Source organism: Gastrolobium bilobum, unplaced genomic scaffold, assembly GCF_033153095.1.
Source record: "Gastrolobium bilobum isolate Gb01-03AN ecotype WA unplaced genomic scaffold, APGP_CSIRO_Gbil_v1 utg67448, whole genome shotgun sequence".
Taxonomy (NCBI): domain Eukaryota; kingdom Viridiplantae; phylum Streptophyta; class Magnoliopsida; order Fabales; family Fabaceae; genus Gastrolobium; species Gastrolobium bilobum.
The window spans coordinates 116,874-133,391 of record NW_026897538.1 but is presented as its reverse complement, the minus strand read 5'-3'; the positions used below and the strand labels follow the sequence as shown (position 1 = coordinate 133,391).

At 35.3% G+C, this 16,518-nt stretch overlaps 3 protein-coding genes across 3 annotated transcripts; 2 read left to right on the top strand and 1 right to left on the bottom strand.

The window, feature by feature from the left end:
* Nucleotides 1-911: 911 nt before the first annotated feature.
* On the top strand, nucleotides 912-1,343 carry LOC133307838 (classical arabinogalactan protein 9). The gene has a single exon (XM_061508396.1). It carries the CDS (start codon nucleotides 912-914, stop codon nucleotides 1,341-1,343), a length of 432 nt encoding a protein of 143 aa, XP_061364380.1.
* An 8,932-nt stretch (nucleotides 1,344-10,275) lies between these two features.
* On the top strand, nucleotides 10,276-12,635 carry LOC133307846 (transcription factor ILR3-like). The gene is made up of 5 exons (XM_061508405.1): nucleotides 10,276-10,698; nucleotides 10,838-10,894; nucleotides 11,522-11,596; nucleotides 11,676-11,838; nucleotides 12,195-12,635. The coding sequence occupies exons 1-5, from the start codon at nucleotides 10,550-10,552 to the stop codon at nucleotides 12,441-12,443; spliced, it is 693 nt and encodes a 230-aa protein (XP_061364389.1). The 5' UTR covers nucleotides 10,276-10,549; the 3' UTR covers nucleotides 12,444-12,635.
* Nucleotides 12,636-13,428: 793 nt separating this feature from the next.
* LOC133307850 (uclacyanin 1-like) lies at nucleotides 13,429-14,277 on the bottom strand. The gene is made up of 2 exons (XM_061508410.1): nucleotides 14,112-14,277; nucleotides 13,429-13,955 (listed from the first exon to the last, which is right to left on the bottom strand). The coding sequence occupies exons 1-2, from the start codon at nucleotides 14,275-14,277 to the stop codon at nucleotides 13,429-13,431; spliced, it is 693 nt and encodes a 230-aa protein (XP_061364394.1).
* Nucleotides 14,278-16,518: the final 2,241 nt, after the last annotated feature.

The following is a 16,518-nucleotide window of genomic DNA, read 5'->3' as shown; positions in this document are numbered from 1 at the left end:
ATGTCTGTCAGGCTCGGTTCTCTATGATAATTGACTATTCTACTTTTAACTGTTCAAAATTAACATCTGATTCATCCTCGTTCATAGTAGATTCCTTCATGTGAATTGGACACTCTTGAGTGTAACATTGCCCTACCTACTTGCGAGAATTAATGTCCAACTTTATATGCATCTCTCAATTGCTACCCTTCGGTCTAAGGTTCTCTGACACAGTGAAAAGGAATGTTATGTAAAAAATCAAAATTAAATAAATAAAACGTTAAAATCTGATTTACTACAACATAATTTTTTTTTTTTTTTTCCTTTGAAGTTGATCAGTGGCAATCGGCAGCATTTCTTGAGGTAAAAGAATCATTTTTATAATTTTTTTTTTTAGTGGGTGGAAATTGGCTTATGCTAATGGCAAAAAAAGGGGTTTTAAATTTTAACATAAGTAATGCTTACAGAGTGTTAGGAGCAGCCAATATGATACACAGTAAAGTGCAAAAAGTGACCTTGACCGTGGTCCTTATTTTTCTAACACTTGAATTGGCCTTCACGTGCTCACATTAACTCCCCCCACTCTCTGGCCTTATTTATAAGGTAGCCATAACTAACAATAAGTCCTCATATGCAACTCTTTCTCCGTTTTCTTTCTCTCTCAAAAACGCCATGAGAAAAAGACGAAAAAGAACAAATTAACACGACACACAACACCCATCTCTGCTGAACCAGACAAACACAAAACAGATAGAAGGAGCATCTGTACTAGGAAAAAAAAAGAAGAAGAAGAGAAACCAAATTACAAGGACAGCCAGAGAGAGCCCCCACCACCATCATCCTTTGTTTCAGAAAATCAAATAATCTTCTCAGCTGCCAGAACCACTTCAGAGACAGAGAGAGAGAGAGAGAGAGAAAAAAGAGAAGAAAAAATGTGCTACGTGGGGAAAGCAACAAAGATCTTCATCTTCATTGTGACCGTGCTTGTTGTTCTGGGTCTTGTCTTGGGATTCGGGCTCATACGCCGTCACCACCACAACAACACCAACAAATGCTCCGATGGTTCCTGCAATTCTTCTCCGGTTACCTTTCCAACTCCCAATTTCCCAATTGAAAACCCCACTTCTCCTCCTGCTTCCGCCGCTACCACCACCACCCCCACACCACCACCTCCTCCCCTTGGCTCCAACCCATCTTCACCGCCGCCGCCATTGCTGCAGTCATCTCCTCCTCCTCCTCCTTCGCCTCCTCCGCCGCCGGAAACCACCACTCCGAATCCTCCGAGCGTGGCAGCACCGCCTATGAGTACACCTACTCCAGGTTCGGCGCTAGTGACCCCGGGTCCTGTGCATACTATTGCCTAGCTTAGGTAGCTGCATTTTGCAATGTATGATCCGTGATAGTAATTAAGGGCTCTAGAACTTTCTTGATAGCATTTTGTTTTGTTCGATTCTTAATTGTTGAATTGAGAAAAAAAGAGGAACAAAAACAAAAGAATTGTAGGTGGATCTGAGTGTTTATTATTTCTTACATTTTTTTACTGAGGTAGGTGTTTATTGATGTTTTTAATGATTTGAGAGTGAAACAGGGAGAGCATCTTTTGTAAGCTGGCATTGTAAAATTACAGAGCCATCCCTGGAATCTATATTCATTTTCAATGATGACACTGCAGTTAACTTTTTACTCTGTTTTCTTGTCCTGTCTTTGTATTCCTTTAATTAACTTTTTAGTAATAACTATTTTCATCGGATTTGAATCTTTTTACGTGACAAAATGATTATGTTATCATATTATTTGATCATAATTACTTATTTAAAAATTATATATTTTTTTATCTTTTATTTTATCATCAATAAATGATTATAATTAAATAACATAATTACTTTTTCATATAAGAGAATTCGTTTCCTTGTTGTTGAAAGCTGTGTATCTTAGTTACTCTCGGTAGGGGAATCTAATCAGTAGATCACACTTTCATCTTCATCTGGTCTTTTCTTTTTTAATGCTTTTCTATGTAGCACCCATCCTCTTTCATCGGTTGTTTGTTAACTCTTTGGATTCCAAGAGTATATGTGATTATATGAATATTCAATTTGATTAAATTAATCAAATTTTTTTTTTTTTTTTTTATTTTCTTGCAACCACGAAACTATTTCACCTTTTTGTAATTACGTTGTCGCATAAGTAATCATTTCTTCTTTGTAATTAATAATTGAATATACTAATGGACTAATCATATCATGTATTCAAGTCTAAGTTCGTAGAAGCACTGTTCACTGAATATACTAATGGACTAATCATATCAGTAGAAGAATGATTGGTTTTCCTTTTATTGTCATTTTAGGTAATTCGATCTATATCATTTTCAAATTTTTCTGCTGTAATAATAATGGAAAAAGTATTTATTCTTTTAAATGACAGAATCTATATCCTTTCACTCTCTTAAAAATATGCGATCTACATTTTTATATTTTTTTGTCCACTTTCTCTCCTCCTTTATCTATCTCTTTCTCTCACTTAAAATGACACAAATTTACATCCTTCAAAATAATACACACTTTTCCCAATAATAATACATAACAAGCAAAAGTCATGATTCCAGGTTTATTCTTAATTTGTTTTGGTTTAGTTATGTTGGGGTATTTAAGTGTGATGAAGTCTTATTTTGATTGTAAATGAGCTAAGTGCATATAAATGGAAAGGACCGTGAACTCAATTATTGTCTTAAAATTTTGGGTTGAGATTTACTACTAGACTCACTTGTTTCAGTTAATGTAGCTTAGTTCATTAACGGTGGTCCTCCGTCATGAGTTTCCCTGGCCCACTTATTTATGTCATCAGAGCCGAGTTAGGCTGTAGCTAGTATGGTCTCTGGCTAGAGGCGGATGAAGTATTTGGACATGGATACTCGAAAAGAGGGGACATATATCAATATGAGGTTTCGCACTTAAAGGAAACATTGTTAGGATATTTTTTATAGATAAACCACATGCATCGTCCATTGGAGGCAATTGTTGCAGACTCGGCAAGTGCACTGATCGTGCAAGTAATAAAGAGTACAGAATCGTTACCACAAGGATTATAATTTCAATCACCAATTCACTACTTCCGCTTAAGTTAGACAATCAAAATCAATTGTGAAATTCAATTTGGGTTCGAATATTAAAACAAATTAAAACAAGAACAAGAACGTAAAAATTTGGATTACTTGACAGATAAAAAACGTAGTTAAGGTTTCAACTTCCCCCAATCTCCCCTTTATGTTTTAAATTCACTCTTTTAGATTATTCGTCCATAATAATAAGCCAATCGATTCTACTAATTTGATTAGGATTCAATTCCCTGACACCCTAAATCTTTATAATCTTGAGAGAACCTTATTTTCTCGGTTATTCCTCAAGAAAATAAGTCTTACGTTCAAGAATCATAGATTGCGTAAAACTCTATGTCTATCCCTAAAATCATAAAGATTACTATGAAGTTATCATATACGGATCATGCACCAACATTCTTATTGCCGTGCAGTTACCTAAGATCAATCTACAAAATTCAAGCTCATAGAAAGCATTACGAAAATATAACTTCATTCAAAATAAAAAGGAAGAGTAACATTAAGAATTCATTCAAAACATAAAAGATCAATTGAGTTCCATCTAACCCTAACTACAGATAAAAACTTAAACTAACATGGTAAAATCAAGAATGAAAGAAAAGATTAAATCTTCCCCAAACTTTATGGATATGATAGTATGGTGAGTCTTCAATGCTTCCAATGCATACGTGATCCAAACCTGTCTGTGACTTTCAAGAACATGGACTACGCGCTTCTTATGCTTCCTCTCAGCTTCCGTTCTCCTAAGAGTGATCCGTTCCTTTGATTTCTGCTGCAATTTCCTTTTAAAAGGTTGAAGAATCTGTGCCCTAAGTGAAAACAATCAAATGAGTCTAAGTTGGACTGTAACAGGAGCTTAAGCCTTTGGGATGGTAGTGCAGATTAGTGTGAGGGCGCTTAAGCCCTCTATTCGCAGAGAAATTTTTCATGGTAACACGCTTAAGCTTTCTCTCACATAAGCTTTTTGCTCTTTCTGTGCAATTTGGGCACTTAAGCTCTCTGTTGGGAGCTTAAGCCTCTGCTTCAAAAGATGTAATTTCTTCTATTTTGCACTTGATGACTTCTTTCAATTCTAAGCTCCAAGTCTTTGAACTTCATATTTGCTCTCATTTATACTCATTTACCTTCAAAGCAAGAAAAAATCAATTATTTAATTCATATTTCAATAGTTCATGCTTTTCCACAAATAAACCCTAATTCTCATACATTTGACTAGATAATTCATGTAAAATTAGTTCTTAAAACATGATAAACTAAAGGTTTATCAGCAATCCTATTCAAAGCGGATTCAGAATTAAGACTTTAAACCCCTCCCAAAGATGATATTTATATCAATATGGGATTTCACACTTGATTAATAATTAAGCAAGTGAAGTCCATATAAATAAGAGGACCTATGAACTAAATGTTTTAAGATTTTGGGTTGAGCCGAATTAAATAACTAGTCTCAATTATATTATTAACACTTGATTATTAGTTTGAAATATAAATGTTTAGTTTTAAGGGAAAAGTTAAAAAAAAAAACCTTATGGTATTGCTTTGAATCACTTACATCCCTATGTTTTATTTTTAAACACTTAACCCTTGTGGTTTTTTTCATTCACGTTCCTCTTTAACACTGTTAGAAACTTAATTAAATATATCTATTTTACCCTTCTCAAAAGAAGAAAATAGAGTGACAAAAAAGAAAAAGAAAAATAAGAACAACTTAAAACACTTAAAATACTAAATGAAAAAATAGAAGAAGAAAAAGATAAAATGTGTTTAAACTTTAAATAAAAAAAAGATAAAGGACAAAAAGAAAAAGAAAAAATAAGACCAAATTTATTGGAAATCACAATAGTGATAGAAAAATCTAAAAGTAAAAAAAGAAAAGAAAATAATTTGAATAAAAAAAATCTGAATACAAAAAAGAAAGAAAGAAAAAGATTAAATATACCTAAATAAAAAAGAATAAAATAGACTGAGCAAAATAGAAAAAAACAAATGAATCATGCCCTGCTTTCCATGTTGTGCATGCAACCTGCCTGTGCAAATTAGACAAATTTTGATCGCAAACTTCATTACAAAATAAAAGAAAGAAAACAGAAGGAAAGTGACAATTGTATTTAAATGGGAAGGTCGAAAAGGGCTAACATTTCCTTGTGAAAATGGGAAAATGAGAATTGCATTTTACAAAACTACACTTGCAAGTAATAATATAGGGTATTTTGAATGTATTCGATTGAGTGATGCCACGGGTGAATGAAAGGTCATGTATCATTGTGTTATTGCGACTTCTCAATTCTGCTTTGTGCCCACCCACCTCCTACTAGTCTTGAGTCCTCGCAATATTTTTCTTTTGCGGTGCTGAAAATAGGTTCCCGCAGTGGCAATTACAATCTTTTCACTTTCAGGGCCCAGAGGTCAGTGAATAGCAAGACCCAAATCATGGCCCCGCACTTGAGTGCACTTTTGTTTTTGTTTTAAAAACAATAGGTTTATTTTTTTTGTAAACAAAATCAATAGTTATTACTTAGGGAGAATAACTTACCATGTTGTAGGATAAGTTCTCTCACTCTTACAGAAAAATTGAATTTTTTCCTATAACATGATACATATATAACCCTATTACTTACTATGTTTGTTTTTATTTTATTTTTCCTAGTTTTTGGAGCTATATTACTGTGTTTTGTGGTAGTTGCGCCATAGCTTAGTAGCCCCAATCATGACTGGTTGATCCCTCTGGGCTAATAGCACCCCTCTTTGATTTTTAATTTTTTTTTAGGAATATCATTAAAGCTTGTTTTAGAATAAAAAATATGCTTAATTTTTCTAATCAGTAATATGGTAAAAAACACTTATATTTCTAATTATGATTTTATAAGAGTTATGTTGTAGGAAAAATGATTGTGTCATGTTACTGAGATTCGTTTTTTGTGTCTTAGTTCTTTTTTTTTTTTTTGCTTCAAAAAATATGGGGCCCACAAAATATTGTGTGTAGAAAACTTTACCATGTCATGTTAAAGGACAAACGAAAACCCCTTCTAATTATCTCATTTAATCATTATAATAACTTTATGAGTTTCTTTCATTACTTCCCGTGGAATGTTAAAGAGCCGAGCTGGGTCGGGCTTTGGTTATAAAAGGTTAAGATTGTGTTTAAATGTATAAATCTAGCCTAATATATTACCTGTTATGAATATAATTATTGGCTTGTGGTATGACTTATTTATAAAAAATAAAAGTCTGGTTTAACCTATTAAAAAAATAAGACAACAAAAATTGTCCAAATAGAATATACAATCAACAACACTAATAATTCCACAAAAATTCATAAATTCAATGTATATCAAAGCAACATAATATAGATCAAAATAATTCAAAAAGTATGTTTAACTAATAAAATGAGGTAAAATGGGAAAGAGAAAGAGGACTATTATAAGTAACATAAAAAATATTAAATAAAAATAAAAGTTAATATATTAGGCCAGCCTGAGAGGCTTTAAGGCCAGGCTTTTGAATTAGATCCCGATGCCTTATTAAACGAGCTTTTATACAAGTCCAAGACTGGTTCCAACAATCAATTTTAGACATATAAGTTCAGGTCTTCACGAGTTGGGCCAAAAGCCCCTGAAAGGCCCCTGTTCGTTTATCATCCCTACTTCCTGTATTGACCTTTCAAAGTATATTTACGTATTGTTTGAGGATAATAAGTTTTGGGGAATGTTATATTTACTAATGTTTTAATTTTTTTTTTGGTAAAAGAAAGGGCCGGAGCCCACAAACAAGAAACGAAAAGAAACTAAGCAACAACCAGGGCACGAGCCCGACCAACTGAAGAAATATCAGCTAAGTACATAAACTGAATTTTGGGGGGATGTTCCCCCCAGATAACCTGATTGGCACCCACTTCGCTATCCAGGATATAATTAGCCATCCAGTCTGCACATATGTCCCCCTCCCTATATGTGTGAGAAAGCTTGATCCTCCAATCCTTATGTAACCATGTTCGTATCCGAGAAATTAAATGGCCTTCATAGACTGCTGCATCATTTTTGGTAAGCACAGAGATAACACTCGTCGAAACACTCTCAAGCTCAATGCAACAGAAACCTTCCATCCAAGCAATCTTCAGACCACGAAGAATACCCCACAACTTCGCTTTAAAGGATGAACATGATAGCTTATTGGCGAAGCCTTTGATCCAATTACCTACTGAGTCACGAATAACACCATCACAAGCAGCTGAACTAGGGTTTCCACGGGTAGCCCATCCATATTGAGCTTTACAAAGCCACCCTCTGGGAATTGCCACGCAATGCTAGATATCACGGTTCTCCTGCCCATACGATGATTGCTAGGACTATTAAAGGCAGCCTCTACCTCTCGAACAAGGTTATTGATCATGCGCTCCTTAATAGCTAAATTAAAGAGTGAAACCCTATGCCGAATCTCATTCCTCTATTGCCACAACTTCTAGCAGGTTAATAAAAAAATAGTTAACCAATTCTTTGGAACTCTTATCCCCACACTTCCTACAAAATTTACCGAAAATCATTGCTCCAAATCAGCTTCAAAGAAGGCAAACTCAAAAGTATTAGGAACTAATCTACTCCACAAGTTTTTCACCACTTGACAATTCCTCAATGCATGGAGGAGGGTCTCTATCGTTCTTGGTAACTGGGCAGATATTAGACCCACTACCCCATTGAGCAATGTAGTCCATGGTGAGCAGACGATGGTGCAATACCTTCCACATCAGCAACTTAGTTTTTTGGGGGCCATCCCATATCCATAAAGAGTGCCACAAGTTATTTGATCCCATTGCACTTTCCTCAACATCTAGAAGCCAATCATAAACATCTTTAAAAGCAACAGATGAACTACTACCAATCCTCCATCTTTTCCTATCCAAACCATTATCGAGGCTAGGAGGAGGAGTGTTATGCAGCAGGTCAATAGCAGTAGGTGAGACCCACTGCTCTAACAACGCCCAATCCCAGTCTCCTGAAGGTGTGGTCATGTCTGCCACTTTCTTGTTAGCGTCAATCTCTATTGCACCAGCAAATGCCATGTCTTGGATGCAAGAACCTTGGTCTAGCCAACTATCACACCAAAAACTGATCTCCCTACCATCCCCAAGCTCCTAGACAAGCAACCCTCAAGAGATTTCCACGTCCTAAACATATTTCTCCAAAGTTTGGAATCTCCTTTCCGCTCTTCAAATAGCCTACCCCTTCTATCATTCGACTCATACTTAGTTTTGAGGACTTGCACCCAAAGCTGATCGTGATCAGAAATCACTTTCCAAGTCCTTTTTACTATAAATGCATCATTTATAAGATCCAGCCTCTTCAGACCCAAGCCACCATACACTTTAGGCAAGTGCTCCACTTGATTAAGTGACGTCTGCAAAATCCATCAGTGTCCCCTAGATAAAATCCCTCTGGATTCTTTCGACCTCGTTACAAACTAAAACAGGAAGCTTACAACTTTGTAGTTGAAAATATGGAATGGAAGCCATAGTTGATTGTGCCAACGTAATTCGACCAGCTTGGAAAATGCACTGCATAATTTCTCATTTTTTAACCGTTGATTTCAAATTGATCTAACGATAATCAATTAAGTAATAAAAATAGTAAGTCTAAATTGGTAGTAAGTATAACCGCCCCATAAGTTTTAGATGTCTCAAATAACTTCACTCTTATGTTGAAATTATCCTCTAATGTTTCCATAAAAACTGAGATGGACACGTCTTTCCCCATAAAAGAAGTCCTCTTTGCCAATGCATACATGAGGTTTGTATAACCATTGTAATGTTAAGATTGGTTTGTGTGGTTTAGCGTAATTCACGATCATCCATCCATTGAGCGGAAATGATTTAAATTACCATTTGTTGTGATTACATACTTGATTTCTAAAACCAAAGACTACACGATATAACAATGTTATCTATTTCTTATTATAAAACAACATTTGTTTAGGGAGATCACGTCAATTAACGGCACGCATCAAGCCATTCCAAAAGCAAAAGGCTAGTTGTATTTCGTTACACGTCATAGACGATCACATTAATTGAAAACTCTGCACAATATACTAACCTCAATGAAGTATGAACTAATAACTATTATCGTAACAATTAATATAATTATGATGTCAATTTCGATAACGTCATTGCTAAGAAACATCACTTCAACTGCCCCACCCAACTCTCACAAAATAGTCCTCTGTCAAAAAAAAAAATGATAACTCCTACAATAGAAAGTTATATGTACTTATATATATATATATATATTTTTTTGGTAAGCATATGTACTTATATATTTAAAGATATAGTTGTACTCAATCTTATTATATATATAAAATTTTTAACACCAAATTTTAATATTTGATTTTTGTCAAGTTATTATTTATTAGGAATTAAACTTATTAATTAATATTAATTTTCAATAAATGATAATCGTTGATAGACAGAAGTCCACAGATAGAATTTAATGTTAAATTTTAAAATTTGATATCGATGTCAAAGGATTTGTCCCTATATATATATAATATATAGTAGGAATTTTTTTTACAAACTTACAAATTACACTATGTTTGACCGATAATACTCTTCTCAAGAGCATATTACTGGTCAGACATAATATAGTTTGTAAGAGTTTATAAATAATTTTTTTTTAAATATAACCTTTCTATATATATATATATACATATAGAGACAGGATCCTTTGACACCGGTGTCAAAAAAAAAGTTTGACACCTCATCTGAGAGCTGTTAGATTAAAAAAAATCAACGATTCTGATTTGTAAGCATGTGACACCATTGATTTTTTTTAATCTAACGGCTCGAAGATGAGGTGTCAAACTTTTCATTGACACCGGTGTCAAAGGATCCTGCCTCGTATATATATATATATATATATATATATATATATATATATATATATTATTTCTTGGGACAAGTTATATTTACAAATTTTTTTGTTTACAAACTCTTACAAATTACACTATCTTCTTTGAGAGAATACTCATTACACTATATTCTCCTGGAAGAACATAATGTAATTTGTAAAAAATTTCAAAAAAAATTTATAAACGCATTTTTTCTCATTTTTCTTATGCTATAGATAATTTTATGCGCACATAAAAATAAGTGAACCAATCTGAGTAGGATTTGATGGCGTTTGCTTCGCTCCTCTGCACTGTATCAATGTAATGCAATGTATTGTTAATTGGCCATGAAGCACTGTGCCAGAATGACAAACAATCTGCTGCTTCCGTCACAGCCTCACAATCACAGTGACTTTCTCTTTCCTCTTATAACGGATGATAATTGAGAAGGGACAACTAAAACAAAGCTTACAAATGAATAATGTTGTTTTATGTTACATAGTCATAGTACTATATTCTTACGCTATTCACTACTCTCTCAACCTTAGTTGATACACACCCTTCTTCTCCCTTCTCGCTTCCAACATGGACATCGATTCCTCAGGAGCCTCCACTTGGCTCTATGATTATGACTTTGATATCTCAGTTGATGGAGTTGACTTCATGGCTGCAGACTCTGGTGGTTTCAGCTGGGTGCCTCAGAGTCACACCTTCAAGGGTCCTTCAAATATGAGGTGGGTTTGTGTTCTTCTTCAACTTCGTGTTGACAATTGGAATTGCTGTGAATATTGTATTTCTTATTGTACCTTTATTAAAAAGCTAGAACCCTGAATTATCCCCAGCTGCTTCATGATGATTAATTTGTAATTGCAGTTTGGAAATGGATTACTCACTGGATTCAACTGTCCTGGAAAATGGCCCTTCAAAACGGTAATATCTCTTTTGTGGCTCTCTAAAGAGTACATGAAGTTGTACCTTCATAACTGTTTAACCACTATTTAATGGACTTCAAGGTTTTGTGATTTGGCATTTTGACCATGTAGCAGTCATAACCAGAAAAGTTTAGAAATTTATACAATTTGCTGCCTTTCCTATGACATGCTTTATGAATTATGAGATTCTACAGCAATAGAGCATCCAATTACCCAAATGTTGTTGATTACAACTTTATATACAGTTTTCTCCATGTGTGAATATAGAAGAAGAAATTAATGTTATATATTGAGTGAATGTGGGTTTGAGTAAAACAATTTTATCACAAATTGAATTTTGAAATGATTCTTCTAATTTCCTCTGCTAGCTAATCATTGTCAGTCACAATAAAGAATATGGACATAAAATATTGAATATTGAACATGCTTGGATTTAGTTTAAATATTGAATAAACATTTTTTTTTTCTTAATGAAATTTGTCTGTTAATTGATTAAGGAATCATGTATTCAATAAGTCTGCTTTTTAAGTCAAAATTTGTGATTAGTTGGCATCTTTGTCTTTTTTAACTCTGTCTCCTTGCTCTCTTATTTTCTCTAAATGATTTGCCACTGTTATGGCTTCAGGTTAAGGTCTGAATCATGTGCATCTGGCTCCAAGGCATGTCGTGAGAAATTGCGAAGGGATAAACTAAATGAGAGGCATGTTATTATTTTGCATATTGTCTGACTGAGTTTAGTCTTCTAAATCTCATGTTTTCAATTTGACATGTTTTTTAAGGTTTCTGGAATTGAGTTCTATCTTGGAGCCTGGTAGGCTGCCCAAAACAGACAAGGTTGCTATATTAAGTGATGCGGTTCGAGAGGTAACCCAATTAAGAAATGAAGCCCAGAAGCTGAAGGAAATGAATGACGAATTACTTGCAAAAATTAAAGAATTGAAGGTTATTTTCTGTTTTGTTGTGGTTATTTTGAAGCTTAACCATTCTTCTGATAAATATTCAACCGTGAGATTTTCTTAACATGGGTAAATGTGTCTATGCATAGTTCATCCTTCAAGCCTAATAGGATTGTTCACTCTCCTTGTCTAATAGGCTCTTTTGTGAGAGGGCGTATTAAAGAAATATAAAATCATTAATGTGAGTTTCACCTAATAGTTTAAACTTTTGGATTGAATTGGTTGTATTACGTAATGTCATTATTTCTGAAATTTTGGTGGCTATGATTTCTGATTCTCAAAATAAGTGGCTATCATGTGAGTTTATATGAATTGTAGTTCTGAATTTCTGTTTCCTTGCAGGCTGAGAAGAATGAGATTCGTGATGAGAAGAATAGACTCAAGGAAGACAAAGAAAAGTTGGAGGAACAGGTCAAGTTGTCAAATGTACAACCCAGCTTCATGCCTCATGCCCCGGATGCTAAAGGGCAAGCTGCTAGCCACAAGCTGGTACCTTTCATTGGTTACCCTGGATTTGCCATGTGGCAGTTTATGCCCCCTGCTGTAGTTGATACATCAAAGGATCATCTGCTTCGACCTCCAGTTGCATAAAGTGGTTAGCATCCACTTATTTGTTGTCTGTGTGCTTGTATTATAATTTTGTCCAAGTTATTCATCATGTCCTTATTGTGTGTTTTCTAAAATCACATGCTGAAAGTGTGCTCGGAAACTGGTTAATAAGATAAATTTGTGCTACTACTATCTAAATTGTAATAAGAAAATGATTTATGTCATGGTTACAAAGTATGTCGCATGATTAAAAATCAAAGTGAGTTTAACTGATTGCTTGCTAGAATGTTCTCTTTCGTCTTGATCCAGGACTCCAGAAGGAAATTTTCTAAACCAAAACCCAATAGCTCATTTGTCTATTTTTATCACCAGTACTTATTTCATTTTCCACAAGACAAAGAGTGTCTATATTGTTGCATGATCTTCACTGAATGCCAAGTCCAAATCAGATAATATAAGATTCGAGATTTGCACCAAGAAAATCACCATATACCTGCTGAGCCAAAGTTCTGTGAAGAGTTAATTCAGCGATGGTTTATAGAGAGAAGCTTTTTGTAGTGAGAGCGTGTGGGGAGAGTAATTAGAACGAGAGTGGATTGATCATCAATCAGTTAACAACACAAAAATTTTCCTATGACTCAACTAACTTTTCCTGTACTGTTTTATTTGTGTTGTCCCTCAATATGCATCAAATTGAGCCTAAAAATAGTTCTATCTTGTTCACAGCAGCTGCTATAGTATGAAAGTAGTTCAGAGTCATTTTGATATTTTAAAGCAAGTTTGAAGATTTGAAGTTGCCTAGTGATTGTCCTTGGTAGGAAGGCCAAAAAGCAGTTTAAATAATAGGTTATAAAATCAAATCAATTGTTGACAAGAGATATTTTTATCAACTAGTAAAGCATACTCTTATCATATCTCTAAAGTTGGAAGCAATAAGCACACCAAAGCAATAAAGAGAAACACCAAAAAACAAATTTTCACACAGAATAAGCTCAGTAGCAATGGTTGAGTGAGATTTTTCCCATCCTTAGAAGGCCATAAGCATCATTAGTAAGCTTAACACTATCGCAATGGAGGTGTGTAGATTGCCTTTCCTGGTCGATGAAACTGAGAGGTCTGGTGAATGTTGTGCTAGAGGTGAGGCAGCAGCTGGAAATTCAGTGGAAGGAATGACTGGAGAGAGTGTAGGACTTTCAATATGTGTTTCTAACAATGGACTTGGTGCTGCTGGAATATATTCAGGAGATTCTGCTGGTGAAGTAGTAGATTCTTCTGAAGCAGGAGAAGGAATGATGGAAATAACTGGGGAATCTGCAGGTGAAGGAGCTGCTGATGGTGCAGGAGAAGTTGCACTGGCAAGAGTGTCTATTTCAACCTTCATTCCTTGGCTGCAATGTCCTGGTGTCCCACAGATGAAGTATCTTTTTTTTGGTGAAGTGAGAGGGATGGTTGTGGAGCCATCATTGTAAGATTGAATTGGGTTAGTTGGCTGGCAGGAGTCATAGTCTGCCTTAGTAACTTCAGCCACGTTATGGTTTGGAGGGTACTGAAAAACTGCATGTACACATGTCAATGTCGTTAACTTACAAGAATATTGTGCATACGATGTAAATTTGTTCAACAAAGAAAAAAAGAAGGTAATGTGTTCTTTTTAAGTAAATCAAAGCATGAATCAGGATTATGTCTCATGAATGCATGCTAGTGACTTACTGAGATTGTCTCCCACTGAAAATATTTGGGATGACGCCCATGATTGAAGGTTTGAGTTTGTATCCCACCCACCATTCGGTCCTCCAACAATGTGATTTGTAGCCATGGCCAATTTGATGAGTATAGCCACAAAAGATACCCTGATGATGTTTTCAAGTACACCCATGTTTGCTAGCTGCCAAGTATGGAATGTCAGAGACAGAGAAGAGTCACAAGAGATGGAAACTGATCAAAGTTAATTAGACAGATATGACTGATGTGACTTGAGTATGGAGGTCCATATATAGAGAAAGGCATAGAGGAATTTGGTGAAGACTCTTTAGAATGATGATGATTCTGAATGCTTGTGATTCAGTCATGCAATGCTGGAGTAGGTATATGATTATCTTAGTTGGAATGCAAGTGCTTTTTCTTGTCTGTCTTGACTCTTCTACCTAATTCCTTTATCTTAATTTTTCGTGCAAAGAGGAAGGGTTGGAGGCGTTTGGGTGGTTGATGCCTGGCGGATTCACTGGTGTAGAATTTTCAGGTGATAGTTGTTGGATTGGCAACAACTCAAGTTTGGCATTTTCCACCTTTATAATTTGAAAACTGTTTTCATCAATTCCACTACCAGAAATTTGTGACTTAGTTCACTTCCCCGCACATCTTTCGACCAAATTTTTTTCATTGGAATCTAGAGTCTAGCCAATCAAAAAAATTGTGACTTAGTTCACTTCGTGGCTTTGCAGTTCCCTGGTGATGCACCTAATCCAAGTATTCAACTAACCCATCGTGCCAAAATATTAAACTAATATAGAACAGGAACATTATTAAAAAGCAGAGGAAACTTGTATTTATTAACATTATAACATCAAAAGCAGAGTTTCATACGGAATACGAAATCCGGGTGAAGCTGATTTTTTACAAAAACAGCAGTGGTTGGGAATCGAACCCAGCCAAGATAGTGAAAAGTATTACCATTTATTATTATAGGCTACCCTTAATTGTTTGATTAAAATCTATCTTATAATAGATTTATTACATAATTTAAGGGTAAAGGATTTCTCCAGTCAGATAAGTTATCTCCGTTGAGCTCAAAATGACGTCGTTTTGAGGCGAAAATCAATATTTTTTTGTAATTTTAATATATTGCAGGGTTATATTAGTCTTTATTATTATAATATTTTAATCTTATAATCCCAAAACGACGTCGTTTTGAGCTCACTGGGAAAATATTTTTCCCATAATTTAATATAAATTTATTTAAATCAGTTTAATTAATGATTCACTAGTTGAACTAATGACTTAGTATCTCGATCGAATTGATGACCGGACCGAGTTTTAAAACATTGATTACAAGTTTAAACTGTTAGGTGAGATTATATTAATGATTTCATATTTCTCTAATATGCTCCTTCACACGAGAGTCTATTGGACTTGAAGGATGAATGATGTATCAGGTTCAACTATCTTGCTAAGAAACTCCACAATATCTTATTTTAATTAATAACCAATTAGTCATGCCCTGCTCTTTCAACTCAAAAACTTAAGTTATTGGATGATATTTTATTAATGATTTTATATTGGAAGATGCATGTAACGCCCGGCCACTTTTAAGAATCAATGACTGTCCCCACACACTAACACGAGACTTTTCAGTGTGCTTTGTCCTCACTCGCACACTTCCCGGGAAAACTTCCCAGGAGGTCACCCATCCCAGAATTGCTCAAGTCAAGCACGCTTAACTCAAGTCAAGCACGAAAAGTAGATGCATCTTGTTAGTATAGGTAGTACAAATTAATTCTTATAAGCCATTCCTAACTGTACCGTCCCATACCAGCACAATCTCTGGAATCCCTCTCTTTCGGGTGTTGATTCGATTCTTTCATGAACCTCCAAGCTGCAAGATTTGGCATGACCCGCTCATTGTCCGTGCCCTTTCGCACCGGCGATCACTCCCTGCCCTTGCCCCAGCTCTTGGGATACATGCCCACCAGCTTCCGCCTGGTTCATCCTCGAACCACACCGTACTGGAAGAGAGGCCCTGCTCTGATACCACTTGTAACGCCCGACCACTTTCAAGAATCAATGACTGTCCCCACACACTAACACGAGACTCTTCAGTGTGCTTTGTCCTCACTCGCACACTTCCCGGGAAAACTTCCCAGGAGGTCACCCATCCCAGAATTGCTCCAAGTCAAGCACGCTTAACTATGGAGTTCTTTCGATACGGGCTACCGAAAAGTAGATGCATCTTGTTAGTATAGGTAGTACCAATTAATTCTTATAAGCCATTCCTAACTGTACCGTCCCATACCAGCACAGTATCTGGAATCCCTCTCTTTCGGGTGTTGATTCGATTCATTCATGAACCCCCAAGCTGCAAGATTTGGCATGAGCCGCTCATTGTCTGTGCCCTTTCGCA

Coding starts and splice junctions, on each gene's coding strand:
- LOC133307838 (XM_061508396.1), top strand. CDS start 912: ATGTGCTACGTGGGGAAAGCAACAAAGATCTTCATCTTCATTGTGACC.
- LOC133307846 (XM_061508405.1), top strand. CDS start 10,550: ATGGACATCGATTCCTCAGGAGCCTCCACTTGGCTCTATGATTATGAC. Junction 10,699..10,837: donor AAGGGTCCTTCAAATATGAG/GTGGGTTTGTGT, acceptor TTGTAATTGCAG/TTTGGAAATGGATTACTCAC. Junction 11,839..12,194: donor CAAAAATTAAAGAATTGAAG/GTTATTTTCTGT, acceptor GTTTCCTTGCAG/GCTGAGAAGAATGAGATTCG.
- LOC133307850 (XM_061508410.1), bottom strand. CDS start 14,277: ATGGGTGTACTTGAAAACATCATCAGGGTATCTTTTGTGGCTATACTC. Junction 13,956..14,111: donor TTCAGTGGGAGACAATCTCA/GTAAGTCACTAG, acceptor GTGTACATGCAG/TTTTTCAGTACCCTCCAAAC.